This window comes from Botrytis byssoidea, assembly GCF_014898295.1.
Source record: "Botrytis byssoidea strain MUCL 94 chromosome Unknown BBYS_005, whole genome shotgun sequence".
In the NCBI taxonomy this organism is placed as follows: domain Eukaryota; kingdom Fungi; phylum Ascomycota; class Leotiomycetes; order Helotiales; family Sclerotiniaceae; genus Botrytis; species Botrytis byssoidea.
Window position 1 is genome coordinate 1,726,268 of NW_024065846.1, and position 21,203 is coordinate 1,747,470.

General features: G+C 44.2%; 7 protein-coding genes across 7 annotated transcripts; 2 read left to right on the forward strand and 5 right to left on the reverse strand.

Annotated features, from left to right (window-relative positions):
- Positions 1–416: 416 nt before the first annotated feature.
- Positions 417–2,548, forward strand: EAE97_003334 (uncharacterized protein; the record flags this gene model as incomplete). Its single annotated transcript, XM_038873846.1, has 5 exons — positions 417–983; positions 1,035–1,275; positions 1,327–1,395; positions 1,448–1,894; positions 1,980–2,548. The coding sequence occupies 5 exons, from the start codon at positions 417–419 to the stop codon at positions 2,546–2,548; spliced, it is 1,893 nt and encodes a 630-aa protein (XP_038735709.1).
- A 907-nt stretch (positions 2,549–3,455) lies between these two features.
- On the reverse strand, positions 3,456–4,615 carry EAE97_003335 (uncharacterized protein; the record flags this gene model as incomplete). The annotated part of the gene is made up of 3 exons (XM_038873847.1): positions 3,456–3,700; positions 3,751–4,429; positions 4,478–4,615. 3 exons carry the CDS (start codon positions 4,613–4,615, stop codon positions 3,456–3,458), a joined length of 1,062 nt encoding a protein of 353 aa, XP_038735710.1.
- Positions 4,616–5,674: 1,059 nt separating this feature from the next.
- Positions 5,675–6,958, reverse strand: EAE97_003336 (uncharacterized protein; the record flags this gene model as incomplete). The annotated part of the gene is made up of 5 exons (XM_038873848.1): positions 5,675–5,979; positions 6,034–6,107; positions 6,175–6,395; positions 6,445–6,705; positions 6,764–6,958. 5 exons carry the CDS (start codon positions 6,956–6,958, stop codon positions 5,675–5,677), a joined length of 1,056 nt encoding a protein of 351 aa, XP_038735711.1.
- Positions 6,959–7,413: 455 nt separating this feature from the next.
- On the reverse strand, positions 7,414–8,068 carry EAE97_003337 (uncharacterized protein; the record flags this gene model as incomplete). The annotated part of the gene is made up of 3 exons (XM_038873849.1): positions 7,414–7,545; positions 7,615–8,002; positions 8,055–8,068. 3 exons carry the CDS (start codon positions 8,066–8,068, stop codon positions 7,414–7,416), a joined length of 534 nt encoding a protein of 177 aa, XP_038735712.1.
- A 749-nt stretch (positions 8,069–8,817) lies between these two features.
- Positions 8,818–12,670, reverse strand: EAE97_003338 (uncharacterized protein; the record flags this gene model as incomplete). Its single annotated transcript, XM_038873850.1, has 4 exons — positions 8,818–10,102; positions 10,180–12,182; positions 12,244–12,394; positions 12,510–12,670. The coding sequence occupies 4 exons, from the start codon at positions 12,668–12,670 to the stop codon at positions 9,040–9,042; spliced, it is 3,378 nt and encodes a 1,125-aa protein (XP_038735713.1). The 3' UTR covers positions 8,818–9,039.
- Positions 12,671–14,326: 1,656 nt separating this feature from the next.
- EAE97_003339 (uncharacterized protein) lies at positions 14,327–17,175 on the reverse strand (the record flags this gene model as incomplete). Its single annotated transcript, XM_038873851.1, has 2 exons — positions 14,327–16,339; positions 16,510–17,175. 2 exons carry the CDS (start codon positions 17,173–17,175, stop codon positions 14,327–14,329), a joined length of 2,679 nt encoding a protein of 892 aa, XP_038735714.1.
- A 2,731-nt stretch (positions 17,176–19,906) lies between these two features.
- Positions 19,907–20,925, forward strand: EAE97_003340 (uncharacterized protein; the record flags this gene model as incomplete). Its single annotated transcript, XM_038873852.1, has 2 exons — positions 19,907–20,056; positions 20,110–20,925. The coding sequence occupies 2 exons, from the start codon at positions 19,907–19,909 to the stop codon at positions 20,923–20,925; spliced, it is 966 nt and encodes a 321-aa protein (XP_038735715.1).
- Positions 20,926–21,203: the final 278 nt, after the last annotated feature.

Consider the following 21,203-nt stretch of genomic DNA (forward strand, 5'->3'; position numbering starts at 1 on the left):
TTGGGCTACGAGTCGAGTCCTGGGAATTTGTTAGGTTTTGTTTCAAACAGCAGAATGGTGGTTAGGGGCAGCGGTGTAAACCTTCTAGCATGTCACTATTGCACCCTATGGGGAATAGTTGAGACACAACACATCGCGACTGAAGCCTAAAAGACTCTGAGGATTCATTTTGAGTGATACTGGTGGCTTATAGTCCAGCAAAATTCTGTACGATGCCAACATCTCACACACGACAAGTTTCGAAGCCACTGGATCACTCATCCACAGTTCGGAAATTGAAAATGGCATCCGTTCTTCCCCTAATATCTACGTCTTCGCACCTGACTGTGGCCTAAGCAACTCATATCCATCTTCAGCAAACGACTTTGATAGCCGGCGGAAACAAGATGGACCAACAAACCCCCCCCAAATCAACAATGGCTGACCGGGCTTCTCGCCGCATATCTACAATGGAAAGCTGGAAAGATATGAGAACTAGCGTCTACTTTGCAGCAGGAAATGGCTTCCGAGCATTATCTGTCCAACAACAGTTCGATCCCGAAAGATACGACAATGATGAAAGAGTTGCAGAAACACGCATCTCGAAGCGGGTATCAAATCTCTACGCATACGGGACTTACCGCAACTACGACACAAGATCCGAGTACGGGGAAAGTAGACAATTTGACTTGGAGCAGAAGCAGATGGATTATGTGTACACGTCAGATAGTTATGCTCCTCCCCCTCCTCCACCTCTTAATCCATTTCATGACGCCCACGCCACAAGGTCAGAGGAGGGCGAGTCACGTAATCCGTTCGTAGATGCCTATAGAGTGGATCCCCCGTTGCATGAAAAGCTACCAATGACGCCTATGCCAGAGGAGCCGTATCACATCTTCTCACCAAAGCAGAAGTGGACTCTTGTCATTATCATTGGTGTGGCTGGATTATTCTCTGGACTGTCCTCGAATATTTTCTTTCCATCTCTAGATGCCATCTCAAAGGTCATTTTTCCCTAAGAAGCTGCTAGGAATTTCTCACTAACGTCAACGTAGGATTTAAATGTCAGCCTTAACACCGTGGCATTTACCATAACATCGTACCTCATCATTCAGGGCATTTCTCCTGTGTTCTGGGGTTCTCTCGCCGATACCTTAGGACGTCGACCAATCTATATGGCCTCTTTCAGCGTGTACATCATCGCCAACATAGCCCTCAGCTTCTCTCCCAATTTTGCTGTCTTATTGATATTCCGAGGAATACAAGCTGCTGGGAGCGCTTCAACTGTCAGCATCGGTATTTTTTCTCAGCCTTCTGACTTCCGATAAGTTCTCTGACAAGTCAAAGGAAATGGTGTGATACAGGACATTACCCCTCCTGCCGAAAGAGGTGCGTATATCAGCTTCTACCAGGCCAGTGAGTTGTTTCCTCCCTTTTCACGTTTAACAGCACTCTTACTTTACCAAAGTCCGTAATTTCAGCATCGCTGTTGGTCCCGTCATAGGTGGTATCCTTGCCAATTTCTTTGGGTTTCGGTCAATCTTCGTGTTTCTTTTGATCCTATCATCATTGACACTCATTGTTATCATTATGTTTCTGCCAGAAACATTACGCAGCATTGCCGGAAATGGCTCCTTGCGGTTGTCCGGCATTTACCAGCCTCTCATTCGTCGAGTGCAGACTGAACCATCGTACATGGAAGATCCCGACAAGGATTTCGTTCAAAAGAAAATCACGTTCACAACATTTATCGAGCCGCTCAAGCTTCTCTATCGGAAGGACGTCTTGTTCAATCTGTTATTTGGTGGTGTTGTCTACACAATCTGGAGTATGGTTACATCCAGCACCACGGGACTTTTCAAAGATCAGTTTGGGTTAAACGAGTTACTTCTAGGGGTTGTTTTCCTACCTAATGGTAAGCAAGATTCTCCTGCTGGTGCATGAGCTTGACTACCTAGTCAAATGCGGCTTTAATTTTGCTGATATTAAAGGTCATCTAGGTCTAGGGACGATCGTCGGCTCAGCCATCATTGGAAAATTGATGACCAATGACTTCAAGGCAGCAGAGGAAACTTACCGAAAAGTGAATAATTTGCCATTAAGCTACAAGCTCCCCTCGAAAAACCTGCCATCGAACTTCCCTATCGAGCAAGCCCGCCTTCGCCACCTCTCATGGATCACAGCCATCTTCGTCGTTGCTACTGGTATATACGGCTTTACGCTCTCTATACACTCCGTATTACTGCTACCAGATTGGATTGCCGTTCCTCTCTTCCTCCAATTTCTCATCGCCGCAACAAGCAATGCAATCTTTGCGCTCAACCAAACCTTGGTTTCTGATCTGTGTCCCGGGAAAGGAGCGAGTAGCACAGCAATTAACAATCTTGTTCGGTGTGGCCTTGGTGCTGTCGGTGTCGCATTTGCTGAGACCATGATTTTCTCGATTGGTGCCGGAGCAACCTTTCTCGGGCTTGCGCTCATAGTTGTTGCGTGTACTCCCCTAGTAGTTGTGAACTGGTATAGTGGGCCCGGATGGAGAGCAGAGAGAACAAATACGCAGGAAAACTAGCGAAATTGCGCAGACTCTACATTGATCGACTGTGGTTCAGGAGACCTCATAGAGAGAAGCACGTTCACTAAACAGATTACTGGTTTGGGCACACTGGGACTTCGGAGGTTAAGAAGGTTATTAAAAAGGTATAGAATAGATATAGATAGAACATAAACATAGTGTTATGTTACGGGAACTGCCTTTAGGGTTATGTGGAAGTGTTTAGAGATTTTTTCGAGATGATTTAAAGTCAACTTCGAGTAGGAATACGATAAGGTTATACCGGTAATTGGTTGCAATTCTTGTAATTATAATAATAAAACTAATGATTGTCTTAAGCACGAAGCTCTATATTGTAATGAAATCCATTCCCTTATATAGACCTTCGTTCTAACTTGAACAGCGGCGCGGCTCTAAACAGCAGAATGGTTTCTGAATGACCTGCTGTCCATCACGTGGTATATAGACATGTAACGGTATACTTTGAAGTCCATCGTCATACATATGTCCGAGTGCCGCATAAGTTACATTATAACAATTCCTAAAGAAATTCTTTAGAATTAATTTATATAAAGGCAAATAGTGTTTTGCAATACTTATCCTTTCAATCTCTATATATATTCTAAATGTACTAGCTATTCGGAGATTTTATAACTCGATATACCCACAAATGACTTCCTCTCCGGGGGCGGGGGGTGTGGAGGCGAGCAGTAGTACTGGTCGACTCCCACTTTTCAACTAGCGTCAAAACGCAAGCGCTAAATTATCGATGTCCCACCAAGCCCACAACTTTCCGATGGTTAACTTTCTCCAATACTGCAATCAAACTCAGCTTAAAATGATATCTCTGCTCTGTAATTTCCCACGTCTGCCTATTACATAGAAGCCTACTAACTGACGCTCTCAACTAGGATATTTGATCAAGTCAAGAATAAATATCGCGTCGGGCGTAAGCATTGGGCTCAGTGATTAGAATGATGTATTGTCCATCCAACTGCGTCAATGCAGGGAGCTGTATTCTATCTTCTGGAAGCTCTCGAACAGACTGCATATCTCTATTTATAGGTACGAACTGCTGGTTGGTTGCATTCGCCTCTCGCTTTGCAATAGTTAACATAGTTGAAGGGGATGAACCATTTGGCTGCAATGCTACTAGCATGTTGCGATTGACTTTACTTTTATCAGCCAAAATTTCAGGATTTCTTGCAAAGAAGACTTACAAGGTACCAATATCTGGGCCTCCACGTTTGTGCCGGGCTCACTCGTGGTATTAACCACCCACATGTACGAATTCAAAGACTGCGTACCCCCTGGCAGGCTCGCCGGATCAATACCTTGCTTCAGATCAACGTTCAACTTTAGCGCATTGTTAGATTGGACGGAGAATCGCAAGCCATCAACAAACTCCGCCTCTTGGATCCCAGGTCCTCCTGTTACGTTGACGGTTCGTGTAGCCCCTTGGCCATACTGAACGAAAATGTTCGATGTGTCAACTGATTTTCTTCCCACAAGCAAGTACTCCCCATCCAGTGAGGTCATCTTGATAATCCTGGTGTTGTTCTCGCTCCGGTGGACGTTCCGCGTGGACTCGTTGATAACCCAGCTCATTTTGTCAGGAGCAAGAGTTGCAACATAGGTGTTGGATTCTTGGACCCCTATCATCGTGAGCATTACTGGATCATATGGAATCTCGATCTTGGCGATGAGATCGTTGGCGGTCTCGTTCATTCGAATTATGTATGAATAGTTGGATAAGGCAACAAATTGCTCTCCGGTGGTACCAGTTACGAATTGTGCACCGAGTGGTGAGGTATTCTGTGTAACGACAAGAGTCCGATTCTTAGGAGAGAATAAATCAAGTGCGAGGCCATCTTGGAAATCTTGATCCGTCCTTTCCATCTGTAAGTATTAGTTCATGTGACGAAAACGGAGGAGCACGTGGCTTACAGCACCCAGAATTGGAACCGAATCTCCAAAGGTTGGAAGCTTCTGCGTCTCATTCTGTGCATCGACGACATGTATGAAATTGGAGAAACAAGTGATAAACAAAATAACCGTGCCAAGCCATCGAGAAGAGAAAGCCATTGTTACTACAGGGTGAGATGAAAACAACAGATTGGCACCTTGGCCACAACAAAAGTACAATGATAAAATAATTCGACTGATCTAGAGTTTCTGGGGATTGATATGTAAAATGTGGGTTAATAGGTTGCGATCGTGAAACCCGGGGACATTAGTGGCGTTGTAGAATATTAGCCAATTAGAAGCAAGGAATGACACACAAGTGTCCTAGCGAACATTCCAAATACATTACTAGATCTGATTATTGTATGAGAGTAAGCCTCGAAACACGCCATAGAAGTTAGAACTTTCATGGACACCTGGAACACTTTGCGCAGCCTATAGCCTCAGTATATTGCTGGTAGCTGAGGATTAAACGAGAAAAACTGAACGAATGGATATGCGCAGAAAAAGAAGCACATCATCACAGGATGACTTATCAGCGTTCAAAATTCTGGTTTGATTCTACTTGATTCTACTTTTCTCTGCATCAAGATAGTGTACCCTCATCGCGGCCTCTAGTTGAAGCCCTCGAGCCGAACGCACAGTGGAGGACCAAACATCGTCGACTACTGGACTAGCGTAACTCATCACCTTCCCAAATATAGCATCGCCGTCTCTACGACGTTCTAGACGCAATTGTTAGACTTTGTTAGATTGCATGCGAGGTGATGATTAAAATATTTGTTGGAGGTTTACCTCCTTAATATTCTTGTTATCCGCAAAAACTGAAATCGTATACATACAAAAAATGAGAACTTTCGTTTAATAAAGCTTGATTCAAGTAATTTCATTAGTTATAATGATTTTATAACTTTCTTGGTATTATAGCGTTCTAGCATAAAATATGGGGTTCTAATTAAATTTATTGAATATGTCTAAAAATGCAATATAAAAGAAGCTTGTAATCCTACTCTAACTCGTCGAGATTTAAGGTGGTAAACTAACCCTTTGTATCAATCAGCCCCGTAGCATATAGGAAAAACATTATTTTCGAAAATCAACTTTATCTTACAAATGAGCAGCCGCTGCTTCTTTGTTTCCTCGGGTGAACTGAGTTCTTCTACTCCTGACTTCTAGTTTTTATCCTCTAACATCAAGTTCCATTTCATTTTGAGATGAATTCTCACGAATCGCACATCTTTCGACTAGATCTAGCTGGTCCCCACTAGTTGTGGAAGGGAAAGAATTTCCTCTCGAACGTTCGTACCCTTTATTTGTCGATATCGATTTGGAATAATCTGCGTGATTGCCGGAGGCAGCAGACTGGCGCGCTTTTCTGTCTTTCAAAATCTTCACGATAATTGGTTTGGACATCGGGATTGAGGCCACAAGAACCCATGTATTAAGTTCTGTAGCTGCCCAATGTCCGGCATCGACATCATCGACTTTAGAACTACCCTTAGCCAAGTAAAGAGAGGTACAGATCAGGGTTAACTTACAAGAAGGGTCAGGTCCAGGAAGCTTTTCAGCGTGAACAAGTCTCCATAATCGGAGGTAAGATAGTATTGTCACTCTGTTTTTTTTTTGTTGTTTTTTTTGAATTAGACGATAGGTTGCGTGAGTTTGCGAGGAAAATTTACATCAAACCCACTAGGAATGTGCTGCTGATGGAGATGCGATGCGACAGAGATTTTTCGATTGAAGAAATGAAGTATACTGGCATCAAAAGCACTACGATATCGAGTGCAATTGAGAAAGCTTCGTTGGATAGGAAGAAAACCGGATAATTTATGCATTTTCCTTCAATTGTTGCATCCTCGAATGATGCGATCAGTACACATAAGAAAATCCCAGCAAGCACCTACACATGAATCAATAAGACGGCAAAAGCAGAGAGCATAGAATCTTACAGCAGCTGTCATCCAAGCAATATTTACTGCTGCGGCCACAATGAATGGCATCTGACCCTTTGGGACGCGAAAGATTCTCCAGTATAGAGCAAGAAGGGAGGGTTTGCTGAAAGTCAAAGCAATTGAATACATTATTGTGGCCACATATAAGCCTTTCACAAAGGACATGAGATGAGGTATATCCATCTTTCCTATGTGTTGACCGTAATAGTTATGCTGGACCTCGAAGATTAGCAAAGCGCTATATGCAATTGAAAATGCCTAAGTTCCTATGTCAGTCTCAAATCATCTTCATGTGTTTTGGAACTTCCGCTCTTACGGCGCCGATAAGAATCAGGTAGTCATCAACCCAAAACTCTATTTTCGTCCACCATCTTGAGAACACGCGAACAAAGATTGTGATGAGAGAGATGCCAATGAAGACCCCAGAGACAGAGTTTATCTTAGGTCCCTCATTAGCATCTAGATTGACGCCGGGATATACTAGAGTATGAAAAACTCCGGCAGTAGACATGCTTGAGTTTGAGTTTGAGTTTGAGTTTGGATTTGGACTGTAGGTTACGCTTCTGAACAAGCACGAGTAATAGGAACACGAGCTCTTACTTATCAACTTCTATTAACCAGGTTCCATGGGGAATCAGGGAGACTTGTGTAGCATAGACTACCTTTGGTCCTGCTTATTTAATGTGGTTTTGATGGGCAAGCGGCGTAGTCTTGGGGGTGGGGAGCATTGCATATATATGCTGATTCTTTGCTTACGATGTGAATAGAATGTACGCACATGAAAACGAGACTTTCATCAAATTGCTAATTTAAGGTAGCAACAAGTATTTTTTTATCGCACAGGCGTGAGGTTTTATCAACCACAGGAGCAAATGGGTACGTTATAAATAAACATCATTTTATCCTAATCATCCCTCGCCGCAGCCTTCATACAAGATCCTTTGATTACACGGCATGACGCCGGAATCAGACTAGAAAGCTGCCGTTGCTTCTTGCCAGGAGGTAGTTCTTGCGACACTCGTCTTGATCTGTCTCCGCACTACGATTCAAAGCTTCCCACTTCGGATGATTCTTAAACAACCGAATAACACCACCGTACTGGTGAGATGTATTGCGTTAGCTAGATATGCTCACTAGACTTAGTGCTAAAACAAGGGGTTGACTTACGCTCGCTTCGTCAAGCGTAAAACGATGATAAATTCCCGCAGGCAAGACAAGCAAATCTCCCGCTTCGGCCTTGATGCGAACCCACTCGTCCTTTGCATTACGAACGTCGAAATAACCAACACCTTTGAGAAAATGACGAATCTCTTCATCTTGATGAAGATGCTCCATGAAGAATTTTTTAAGAAGTGCCTCAAACGCAGGACCCATAGTCTCTGGGGAAACTTCGAGTTCATCGCGATTTGTATAGCCGCGAGTAGCTGCGATGTTCTCGAGCATTTCTTTTGAGTCAGTAAAATCTACTGGTAGACTGAAGTAAAGTACACCGAGGGCTGTGAGACCTTCTACTGATAGGGGGGTTTCCTGAATCGTGTGGGAGACGAGAATCGCCCTGGTAGGCACGGTCTTAGCTTCGTTTCCAATCCTCGCAGGCATATGCTTACAGGTTTGTTGTCATCGAGGTAAACCTTCATTTTGCGTTGTGATGATGGTTTTGGTGTTGTTTGTGGTGTTGGATGTGGTGTTGGACTAAGAGGCTTTCGATACCTACTACAACAACCTGCCGTTTATAAGGCCAAGACCTGTTACATCATCTTTATTCACTGCTCTTAGATCTTTTCCAAATAACTAATTTTCAACTTGTGATTCACATGACGGACGGTCACCTATTCCTCTGTGATTATTCCCCGCCACACTCAAACTTCTCGAACCGTTACACAACAAACATCTCTTATTTGCGACTGTCCGTTCATCTGACCACGCCATTCTTTGCCGCATCTAGTATCTTCTATTTGGTAGTACATCATACTCGGCGTCGTATCTTCGGGTCTGCAACTTCCAATCAGCATGACGCAGCTTGGCTAAATTTATTCAAACGGCCTAGTGTTAGAGTCTTGTGGCTTTTACTCAGAAAGATCACTTTGATGTTATAAACAAAATTCAAGCTGTGACGACTGTGTTCCCTAAGCTCAAATGAAAGGGCTCAATATTGGTTTAATCTGACCTTGGAATTATAAACTACATAATTGACTACAGGAAGTATCCCCTTAGGGACGATAAGCACCTTTTTGTGGCCCGTGCACGCGCGCGAATCGCTTTAGATCAAGACCTCCTTAATACAAGCCTTTTTGACGGCTTTCGACTATCGTCTTACTACAAAGCATCGTGGCTCATGACCTATTTACAAACAAGAGTTTAGACTAACAGAATACATATGATATAGTCTATACAGATTAAATTATTCAAAGCTAGAATCTAACTACAAAATAGAAGTGATGTGCATAATGGATTGCGTGAGTGTATGTGCTATATCTTTCTAATACAATACACAAAAATTCCGCAACTAATCAAACTCCTGCTCTAATTTTGGTTCCAATTCCAGTGCTAATTCCATGTTACTACACGCAGCTCGACCTTCCTCAAATCAAATTACCAATCAATACCGCCTCCCTCCCCCCCTACTCTAACTTCTCTTCTCTTTTCCGCCGGCTTTCTCCCCTTCATCCTCCCCCCATCCATCGCAAACCCAATCTTCTCATCCAACTTTTTAAACTGTCTTTCGCCCGCCTCTCCTTCTCTCACTTTCCACCTCTCCATTCCCAACACTCCATCTAACTCATAAACCGGCGGTAACTTCAAATAAACCCACCCATCCTCTCTCTCCTCCGCCTCAAAAATCGCAATACTAACTTCCTCATCATTCTTACACCTCCCCTTATCCTCTCCATTCAAATTAAAATTCCGCTTATGATTCGGACACGAGATCCAAAGATTCTTTTCCTCCATCCCATCACTCCCAGGAATAGAAACCGAACCATGACCCGAATCTCCAATCAACCCATCGCTCAATACAAACGCCCTCTTATGTGGACACATCTGCTGACTAGCCAACCACCTCCCCTGCACTCTCCAAACCGCCAACTGCGTATCCCCCCTCTTCACACTTGCCGAAATCCCACTGGGCGCCTCATCCGCGCCCTTGAAATGATCTTTCTTAATCACCCTCTCCCAACTCAAACTCGTCCACTTCACGTTCCTAAAATCCGTCTTCGCGCTCTCCTTCGTCCAATCCACCGGTCTGGTTTGTCCCCGCTCAACCTGCACATCCATATTTTCAACCCGATCATCACAGTTATCAAACTGATTAAATCTCTTTCTCATTTCCTCGTCCTCAATCGCAGCTTTCCATTCATCAAAGAAAGTCCCCACTAACTCCTCCATCTGCGCTTCCAAACTCGCACAAATACCTAGCTTATCTTCCAAGATAACTTCGCGGAGGTATTTGATCCCGCCCGGAAGAGCTTCCAGCCATCGAGCTGTACGTTGCAGTTTATCGGCTGTGCGGATATAGAAGATGAGGTAGCGGTCTAGGATCGAGATAACCGAGTCTGGGGGGACATCTTTGGCTAGGAGTTCGCTGTGGCGGGGTGAAGCGCCACCATTTCCGCCCACAAAAATATTGAAACCTTTTTCTGTGGCTATGAGTCCGAAACTATTATAGCAGATTAGTATTGATATTCAAGAAATAAACAAGAAGCAAGCCATTGAAAACAGAAACGAGGAAACTACTCTTTATTCTGCGCCTCAGCACATTCCCTTACACAGCCACTTACACCCCCCTTAATCTTATGCGGCGATCGAATACTCTTATACCTCTCTTCCAATCTCACCGCCATTCCCACCGAATCTCCAATACCATATCGACACCAAGTAGTTCCCACACAACTCTTAACCGTCCGCAAACTCTTCGCATACGCATGACCAGATTCCATACCTCCTTCTACCAGCTCCTTCCAGATCGCCAAAAGATCCTGTTTTTTCGCTCCAAACATGTCGATTCTCTGACCGCCGGTAATCTTCGTGTAGAGACTATATTTCTTCGCCACACTCCCTATAAGAATCAACTTATCCGGCGTGATCTCGCCCGCAGATACTCGTGGCACAACAGAGAAAGTACCATTTCGTTGAATATTCGCCAAGAAACGATCGTTAGTCTCTTGAAGCCCATGCAGCGAACGCGAAATAACATGTTTGTTGTAGAGCGAGCTGAATATCGATCCGATCGAAGGCTTACACGCTTCACACCCTAGACTCTCGGGATCATTGCCTGCTTCCCGCATTACCTCCGCGAGGGTCTTTAACCCCTTGACGGAAATGATGTTATAGAGATCTGCGCGTGAGTAGTTGAAATGAGGGCAGATGTGATTTTTTACTTCTTGACCCATGGATTTCATCGTGCTGTTGAAGATGCTGGTTACCAGGGGCATGCAGCCACCACAACCTGTTCCAGCTTTGGTGCAGGATTTGACGTCTCCGATGCTTTTGCAAGTGCCTTGCTTGACGGAATGAACGACGTCTCCTTTGCTGACATTGTGACATGAGCATATTTGAGTGTCGTCGTCCAAGTCGTCTCCACCTTCATCACCTTCCTTGCTGGCTCCGAGAATGAATTGACTAGGTGGTACATCTAGCATTTTTTGATTCTTCACCATAGGCACCAGCTTGACATAATCTTTCGTGTCTCCAATCATCATACCACCCAAGAGGTATTTTCCATCCATAGTAAACAAATATTTCTTGTAAATAGCTTGAAACGGATCTTTGTACGTAAGTGCCTTAACCGGTGAAGGCCTAGGTTCAGTCGTCAACTGCATCGAAGAATCCGAAGAATCTCTATTCTTCTTCTCGGCCCTGATCGGTAAATTCTTAGGCCCATCTCTATCCGCGAAGAAATCGCCAAAACTTGCCACCTCCACTCCCAACAACTTCAACTTCGTGCTGAGATCGGGTCGCTTAAATTTCCGATACGCATGCATCTTCGCCTGTGTCAAGTTGAAAGACAACACATCTGCCATCTCGATTCCCGGCGCGATCAGTCCGAAAGTCTGATTTTTCCAACTCGCACACTCGCCAATTGCGTAGACGTCTTTGACACTTGTACTCAAATCATCTCCGACGACGATTCCTCCGCCGCGCTCCGCGCATTTCATGCCTGCTTGACGGGCAAGTTCATCGCGAGCCCTGATCCCAATGGCAAAACAGATCGTCGAGCATTCCATCGCTTCTCCGTCTTCAAACACTACCCCCTTCACCTCATTCTCGTCCGTCACCTCGATCTTCCCAACGCGTTTGGACAGCATGACATCCAAACCTAATCCTCTCACCTGTTCCACCACCAAGCCTCCCGCATCAGAATCAAGCTGGCGACTCAAGACCCACTTATTCCGCTCAATCAGGTGTACCTTCTTATAATTCTCCAGATCCATCATAGCTTTCGCAGCTTCGAGCCCCAAGAGTCCTCCACCCACTACAAGCCCATGCGTATCCTTTTTCTGATTCGAAAACCGGATTAGATTCTCCAAATCCTCTATATTCCGATACACAAAAACACCCTTGGCATCATGCCCGGGAGTTTGCGTCGGCACCAGGGCATCGGAACCCGTCGCCAGAACTAGAATATCATATGCGACCTCTTCACCCGACGCACACGTAACTTTCTTGCTCGAGTGACAAATCTCCACCACCTTGGTATTGATATGATAATTGAGAGAACCGGCCGGAACATCCGCATACTATTCCCAGCATTAACTCATAAAATCGTGTGCAAGAACCCAAAAGTAAAAAAAAACGTACCCAAGTCTTCGGATTCAGATACAAATTCTCCACAATCCGGTGTTGAAAGAAACTCGTCAGACCAACTCGATTGTATGCGAGATGGGATTCTTCGCCTATAACCACGATGTCGTATTCTCGCTTCTTCGCATCCAATTTCATCAGTTTCTCTCTGGTCGGTCATTAGCACACCTCCTAGAATCGAAACTTATCCAACCAAGCTAAACATCAACTCCAACGAAGAAACCCCATATCCAGTAAAGCATAAATAGTCAATGAAAACTCACATAAAAGCAATCCCCACCATCCCCAACCCAACAACCACCACTTTCTTCCTCTCCGCCCCTAGATTCTCATTCCCAGATGCATTTACCCCATCCAAACCCCCATTCCCATTCCTTAAATCTTCTACCACCTCAACCGGAACCTGCGATTGCAACTTCGACATGCCGATATTCGATATTCCTGCCCCAGGACAAGAAAAAGGAAACTCTTTGATTTTTCCCAATCCGTAGTATTTTCGACTGCACTGAAGAGAAGTCCACTATACGGTTATATCCCAATCGAGTCTCTATACACGTAGATATATATACGTTTATGTACAAGTATATTAATATACTTTCATCACCGTAACAATAATAAACTGTTCACTTGAGTTTCGATGAAAAAAGAAGAGAAAATAAGACACCCACCCACACACACACACGTATATATATCAAGAAGAAAAGCAATAAAATTTGATGAAAACAAGGGATCAAAAATGAAGGAAAGGAAAGGAAAGGAAAGGAAAGGGAAGTACACAGTATATAGATATATACATGCATACATACACTTATCTCCAAGCCCGCCACAATCTCTCTATCAATCGCAGGAAAACATCGAAAGATACCGAGGAAAAATGGCATACAGATCGATATCAAAATCAAAATCAAACCCAAAATCAAACAAATCAAATCAAATCAACCTTACCTCACTCACCAACCAATCCATCCATCCCTTCAATCCCTTCAATCCCTTCAATCCCTTCTCTCCCTCCCAATCAACACCCAATACCCAATACCCAATACCCAAAACCCAAAACACCTTCCCCAATCCAACACCCCTTCCCCCCTCAAACCTCCTCCTCGGAAACCCTTCAACTTCCCATCCCAACATCCCATCTCCCCCCCCTTCCCCCCTCCATCTCCCATGCACTTCCCACTTACCAATCAAACGCCCTCAAAAACAAACCCCAACCCCAGTTCTCCCCTCAATTTTAACAATGACATTTCCTCGGCCGGTCAATCATCAATCATCAACCACCAACCACCAACCACCAACCACCAACCACCCATTCTATCCCATCCTATCTACGATTATCAATTTATCACACAGAAAGCACGCACAGATATACATACTAGGTACATACACCACAAATGAAAACACTTCCCGATAAGAAAAAGCGCAAGGTGGGGCTCCCGACAACGAAACGATACGAAAACGATAAGAAGATTCCTTTCCCGTCCAAACCTTCACTCTAATTGGTCAATTGGAGCATTTCCATTCTCTACCGGAGAAGGATCGGAAATGCCAATTCTGGAGAATTTTTAGTCAGTGGTTTGCGTGTGAGTTTACTTCGTAGACGGGGGCAATGATGATGTGGGTAAATGGAGGGAGGGTCATCAAATAGCTGTACGGGAGTACCTGTGCTATGCGTGTCGGAGCAAAGATTGTTCTATCTACGAGTAGGTCTGTAAGACAAGATGGAAGAAATGAAAGGATAAATCAACAGGCACAAGATGATTGATTGTATTAAGAGTCTCCAGGGCTGTTAAGAGAAGTACATTTTTTATTGAAGTAGAGCCTATGCATTTACCCACAAACCAAAGCAGCGCAACGCAGTGCTCTATGATACTATCGCATCTAGATTAAACCTCAAACGCCAATCAGTCCCGACATTCGCTTACCTGGTATCCATGACGATTTAATAACGAAAAATATTAATACCCCTTGTGCCGTTCCAAATGCCAAAATTTTGTGCCGGACAAAAGATTTTGTCAGGTCTTGTCAATCCACGCTTTTGAAGAAAGTTGCAAGAAAAAAAAAATGAAAATGAAAATAATCATCAGCATCCTTCACTGTCACCGTCATCACTCATGCTACCATAGCCCGCATCGTTTTCCATGCCAACAACTTGTGCAGTAATGGTTAAGCATTTCTCCACCATTTCTCTCTTCAATTCGGTCTCCAAACCACTCTTCTCACCATCTGGGCCACCGATCCAAATTCTGAGGTTGCCAGCAAATTTTTCCAACGAAGTAGCACAGGTCGAGGCAATCAAAGTATGTTCATGCATCTTTTCAACAAGCTTGTACATTGCCGTGAAACCAAGTAAAGTGAGGTTGACCGGAACAATAGAGTCGATGATTTTTGGCGCGTTCTCAGGATTGGCTGGCATAGGAAAGCGTTCCAAATAAGCAAGGGCCATTGCGCAATGGATCGAAGTTCGAATGTCTGGTAAATTGGCGACAGATGTTTTGATGTTGACATTTGATGACACGGGCATCTTTTGTTGTCCTGCACCAACTGCCTTGAGAGCCATAGCGATACTTTGGCCACGCTTTTCCTTGACAAGGACGGCACGCGCAACGAGAGCACGAATTTGAGCTCCAGATCCAGGAGGTGCTGTTTGGATGGCAATCTTGATAGCATCGGCAATGGTTTTGTAACTTGCAGCATCTCCATCCTCTACCTCCAAACTCTTCGCCAATGCTTTGCGGAGTGTGAGACTTGACCACCAAGCTGCAACAGCATCAAGAGGGCTCCGAATAGCAAAATCATCCACTACGCGGTCCATACCACAGTTTACCTTTGTGTTGCTGGTGGTGGGTAGATTCCATGCAAGATTATAAGCACGTTGTACAACGGCATCGACCAAGACATCATCGCACTTATGCTCAAGAAGGGTAGCGAGGTGTTCGGGTAGCTCATCATGTTGTTCTTTGGACTGGGAAAGAACTTGCTGCATTTGTTTTGCTTCGTTCCATTTCCATCTAGCCATTTCCTGAGCACACTTTCGAATGATTTTTGATCCAGTGAATCCAATCTCGTTTAGCTCCCATAACAAAACACGAATGTGTAGTGCTTTGAGCATTAAGCGGGCTGGAGTGTCAGGAAGTGTACCAGAGGCCAATAAAGTCAATGTCAAACGGCTTTTGCTGACCTCAACATCACCACCAGTCAACTGTGCGTCAAGAGCGATAGTCCAGGCTTTAATTCGAGCAACCTCTTGCTCTTCGGTGGTACCAGTCAAGAAAGAATAGAGCGAAGGTCCAACAATGTTGCGACAGGTGAACTTGCCAACCTTCATACACAAAGCAGCTGCCTCAAGAAAGAAGTTATGCCTTGGCACCCAGACTGTTTGAACAGCTGTAAGCCAAGCCTGTCTTCTGACTTGTATAGAAGAGGCGAGTGAAGGCGCGGCGGCTAAGTTGGCGGACTTGGAACCTTTTGCATTCGGCTTAGGGCTGAACAACGAAGGTAAGAAAATGTAGAGGAAGAGACCGAGTGCGAGAGTATATTGAAGGTAATGTATAGTCTGGCTTGCTGGCAAGTGATATCCCTGGAAGTTGACCTCCAACATTGAATGAAGACCACGGCTCAAGGCTTTAAGGAAGTGAGTAGGAAGGGCCATGAGACCACGAGCGCCGGGTGTATCAGTATCTTGCTCTGCCTCTGAGAACCCTTGCACAATCATTAGACCAGCAAGAGAGCCGACCATGAGCTTGCCAAAGTATCCACCATTCCATGCGTTAGGACCGATTGGTTGGCGGTTCTGTGTGACATATTGCTCGGGAACAGCAAAAGTTTCTTGACTCATTTGCCCATGTAGTCTGCGCATAGCGTCTGGTACAGGTATCATACCTTGATCGGAGGAAGGTGAAGGACCTGGTGTGTTGAAATCTTGAGCGTATTGATATGGATTCATTGGTTGTTGCATGGGACCGAAACCCATAGATCCAGATACAAAGAGCTTCTCGAAAGCGTTGATGCGTGTCTTCATTTGATTATTCTCATCCTGTAAACGTGAATTGCGCTTCTCTAAATGCCGAATGTATTCAGTGGCCTTGGAGAGGACCTATTTAGAGGAATGATTAGCATGGCATGAGCCTTACAGGTAAAATGAAGACATGAGATAGTGGCGTGATTTTGAGACTCGCATGACATGTTGTCCAACTGATTGTCATATCCGCAGATACATCGACTCATATTTGCATACTAGAAACAAGAAACAAGAAAACAACGTACTGTAGCTTTGTTCAATTTATGAGCCGGAGTTAAACCTTGTAATTCGTCTCGATCATCAGCTGTCACTTCACCACGAGCGCTCTTTTGCATTATCCGCAGACTCGGTACACTGTCCCGGAGAGCCGCAATCTTGTCGTTCAGGTTATTGCGATATCTCTTCTCAATCATATTGTGCGCCGTCGTCTTCTTGGCAGGTGGGTGGTGTCCTCCAGACTCGTCGTCGTCCTCATCGTCGACCTCGGCCGAGGATTTGCGTTTGCGACTCATATCTTGCGATTCGGGTGAGGAGATCGAAGTGGTCTTGGAAGTGATCGAGACTGGACTGTGTTGAGTTTGGTACTGCAGGTGAGGGGGCATGGCAATATCGCGCAATTTTTCTTGTTGAGCTGCCGTAAGTCCACCGTTCGAGTTCATAGTATTGTACTGCGGACCTATATCCTGAAGGTCTTCTTGTTTCGGCATCGGGGGATCCCAATTCAACGGGGTCGAATATAGTCCACCGTCGTAGGGCGGGGTAGTCTCGTCCCAATTTGTTGGAAACAAAGGGTCGTCGTCGAGGCCTAGTGAATCTGCAAAGATGGCTGTTTGATCAAATTCATTGGAAGATTCGAGACCGGCTGATATTCCCGATAACGTCGGATCGAAAGAAGAATTCTCAGATACCATGATTTGGCACGTCACCTCGAAAGGTGTCTTATTATACAATAGGGTATGCTATGTGGAATCTGGGGATGTGGTGAGAAATTTGATAAAGTGGTTTGATAATTTGGAAGGTTCTGAAGATCAAATCAGATAAGACAAGGATTGAAATGTGTATAAAATGTACGAATCGAGACAAGTTTGCGAATGGGTGAAATGAGTGAAATGATTGGAAGTGAATGATGGTATAGAAGGAATGGATTCTGTAGTTCACCATTTGCTGTGAGAGTGAAATTTGTTAGCATTGGAGGGAATTGGGGGAATTGGGGGAATTGGGGGAATTGGGATATATTGAATTATCGACCGATAAGCCGTGGTGGTCTGATTTTATCGTATGATGGGCCGTTGCGCAGGAATTTAGTGGGAAATGAAAGGAGACTAACGATATTAGGGCAAGTGCATAAGAATACAGAAGTCAGAAGTGAGAATACAGATGTTGCATGAAAATCACTTGCTTTTCTTTGTCAAATACCTGGTACGTACTGAGGTAACGAATGATACCCAAGTATTTGCTTATTATGATGATTGCTTTTCTTCTTCTTCTTCTTCTTCTCCTTCTTCGATTGCGAAATCTAGCTGCAACTATCTTCTTGGATATTACTGTGAAGCTGGTCAATCAATCTTACATATCGTCAATAACTGAACAGAAGGTATACCAGGTAGGTAATAGCTATATTCTGGAAGGGATCGAACACAGCCAGCCCAGCGAGAACAATGGTTTGAGGATTCTAGAAACCTTCATAATATTGCTTGATGACGCTCCGCTAGGCCACTGCCGTGGAGGCTTTTTCGCTCCGCTCTATGGATGGCTGAAAAGAAAAGGAGAATGAGAAAGAAGAAGCTTAAGGAGAAGCTCAATAGGTACCGGTATATGTGCGGCAAATTGCAGTGGATCCGATCCAATCGAATACACCAAGAACATATCTACCAAGGTAAGTGAGGACTTAGTCGAGGAGCTTGTTTTAGCCAAAACGCGGGGTGAACAATTGCAGGTAATAAGTGAACAAAGAACGAACCCTAATGAATCATTAGCTACGAGGTGTACTCTCTAACCTCAAGGCCTTGTAAGACCGAGGTACGCATTTTGATTGTATCTCGCTGTCGTTAATGTGGGTTTCTATGCATGCATGTCTTGAACATGAAAACTGTTATATCCTGCATTCAGTCTGTCCATTTCAATAAACCTAGAACGACGACCTCGAGAAGCCTTCCCAGTGGAGTTGCAGATTTCAATCATGTAATCATCTAAGACGCAATGTGATCTGGCTGAAGATGTCAGACTAGATTTGAGGTACACCATGCGAAACAAGCGAAGGAATGCCGTTTGGATACGTGGGTAGTTTTGTGTACACGTTGCCCTGAATCAAGTGTCTTTCAACCAATCGTGCTGTCATAAGTAAACATGCCTTGAAGACAGTGTAGTTCACACTATCAAATAAAGCTATGTGTCAAGATTGGGGAAGGTGCTCTTTTGATCGGGTTATCTGAAAAATTCAAAAGCCGCTTCAACATGTATTTCTTGCTATCATAGTCCACCCAGGAAGCTTTCCTTGACAGTTTGAGCTATATGAAGCAGCCGTTCAATGGCGATACGCCTTCGTGATACTTAACCTGTTAGCATGTTCTTTGTATTCTCGCTTTCTATTCTTAAATCTACAAACGTTATTATTCCTTTAGCATTGATATTCATGACTACTCTATTTGCACCTTGTACATCTTTTGTATCAAGTCCAATCGGATTGCTCAAAGGAAATCCTTTCTCATTATTTCAAGATACAAAAAGATTCAAGTCCTCCAGGTGACACAGCAACAAAAATGACGACAAATATTGGTTTGCAATATTCCTTAGCGATGGTTCACGGCGAGGGGAACGTTATGGTCTAATACTAGCTTCGTGAACTTGTCATGCGCTTTTATACTTATGATTCAAGAAAAACTTGAAGCATACTGGCAGATATTTTGATGACGTCGATTTATTCGATTCAAGTCAATTCATGAGCCATGAACCAATTATTGACTTTTTATCTATGCAAATGCTGCACATTCCCCGTTGTTACAGGCCAAATGTCAATGATGAATTCATCAGAAGTTTTCCAAGTTTGTACTCTGTTATGTTTTCATCATTGACGTTCGAGACTCAAGGTCGGTAAACTCAAAGGACAGACAGAGACTCAAATTCCTTAACCATACGCCTTCTTGTGCTTGTCCCTCTGCATGCCCGATCCAAATCATTTGAATGATTTAAGGCGGATTCTGTCGGAAAATAGAACGATTGCCGAGTCCGGTTGTTGTTATCTCCCCGATAAAGGTGGATTTGGCCCGCTAACAAGCAGGATATCTCCTGGTAATTCTAGAAAGTGGGGTCAACCGACAAACGGCTCCCTCTTTCTCAACCTTTTCATTGATAATCCGGGGAGAAAATCATGTAATGAACATAGCAATGAGTGCTTGAACATGGGGTGCATTAGGATGTCAATTAGTAAATTCATTCGGCATCCCACCTCGGCACCCTCAAATCAACGGTGACGATGAAGTGTCGTCAACTAATGACCCACCGATGATTTGGTCGGCGGAGAAGATAAAAGTATAATATTCTTTGCGGCATTTCCTTTGCGTGCCACCTTATCTATAAGTAGCAAGGTATTTTCTTATTTCAAAAGTTCCCTAGACGTTATTCCGCCTATTCTCTGTCGTCACTATGGATTCTGCTAAGTTCTCTCAATTCAATGTTTCGGTCAAAACCTACAAGACAGTCCGAGACCATGAAATCCAAGCCTACATTCTCGTACCCAAGAATATATCTCCTGGACCCCATCCTGTGATCGTGAAAATTCACGGTGGCGGCTCGGTAAATAGCTCTCGAATGCCCCTCCAATTTACAGATTCTAACCCCCAATCTAGGTAGCTGGATCAGGAGTCTTTGCTCCTTGGTTTGCCCAATACCTCCTGACCCTCGCGCTTCGAGAATCTGCCATCATTATCGCGCCAAACTATCGACTCCTCCCAGAATCAACTGCTCCAGAAATGATCTCCGATATCTCCGATTTCTGGACCTGGACGCGTACATCCTCATTCCAATCTTCTCTTCCCCCCAATATCACAGCCAACCTTTCTCAGACTCTCTTGTATGGTGACAGTGCAGGTGGGCATCTCGCCATGCTATCCTCACTAACCGAACCGGAAAATACCATAAAAGTATGCATAGCCGCATATCCGCAACTAGATATCGAAGATGAGTGGTTCTGCGAGAAATTCGAAAAACATCCTTTTGGTCTACCTATGCTCCCCACGGAGATCTTGGATAATCATTTAGAAAAGATGGAGAAAGATCCAAGTAAACGAGAACTCATTTCCGATACAGTAGATCCATGGGAGAGATTGCAACTTATTCTTGTGGTGTTGCAGCAAGGAAGATACAAAGAGATGTTTGGGGAAGAGGAACATGTATATCCTTTCCGAGCTCTCGAAAAGATATCCAGAGATGAGGTGAAGAGAAAAATGCCCTTCCTTTGGCTATACACCGGAGAAAAGGATACTGTTATACCTGTTGCCGGCATCACAAAGTTTGCTGGAAAATGGAGGGAGGCGTTTGGAGAGGAAGGGTTGATGGCACATGTTGAAGAGGGTGCAGACCATGGGTTTGATAATGAGGCAGATATTGATGCGGGGTGGCTGAAGGAGAGATTGGAGAAGGTCGTGGGAGTTTGGTTGAAGTAGAGGTGATGGAGTATAATTCATATTTTTATTCAATCAGGCGCTATTGATGTATGTGGACAACATTGTGACCGTCATAAAACCCGGCTCTTAATTCAAGTAACCGTATTTGTTGCTGATGTGGTCAGGGAAGAGTTCATCCATGGAGGTCAAGTCTTGATACTCTATTGGCCTACGGAAATACAAAATGTCACGTGATGCTGATCATCTAAATCTCGTTTGTTGATTATAATCTCCCAATTGTCCGAGAGTTTTTGCAGAGATTCAACTCATGGATTTTG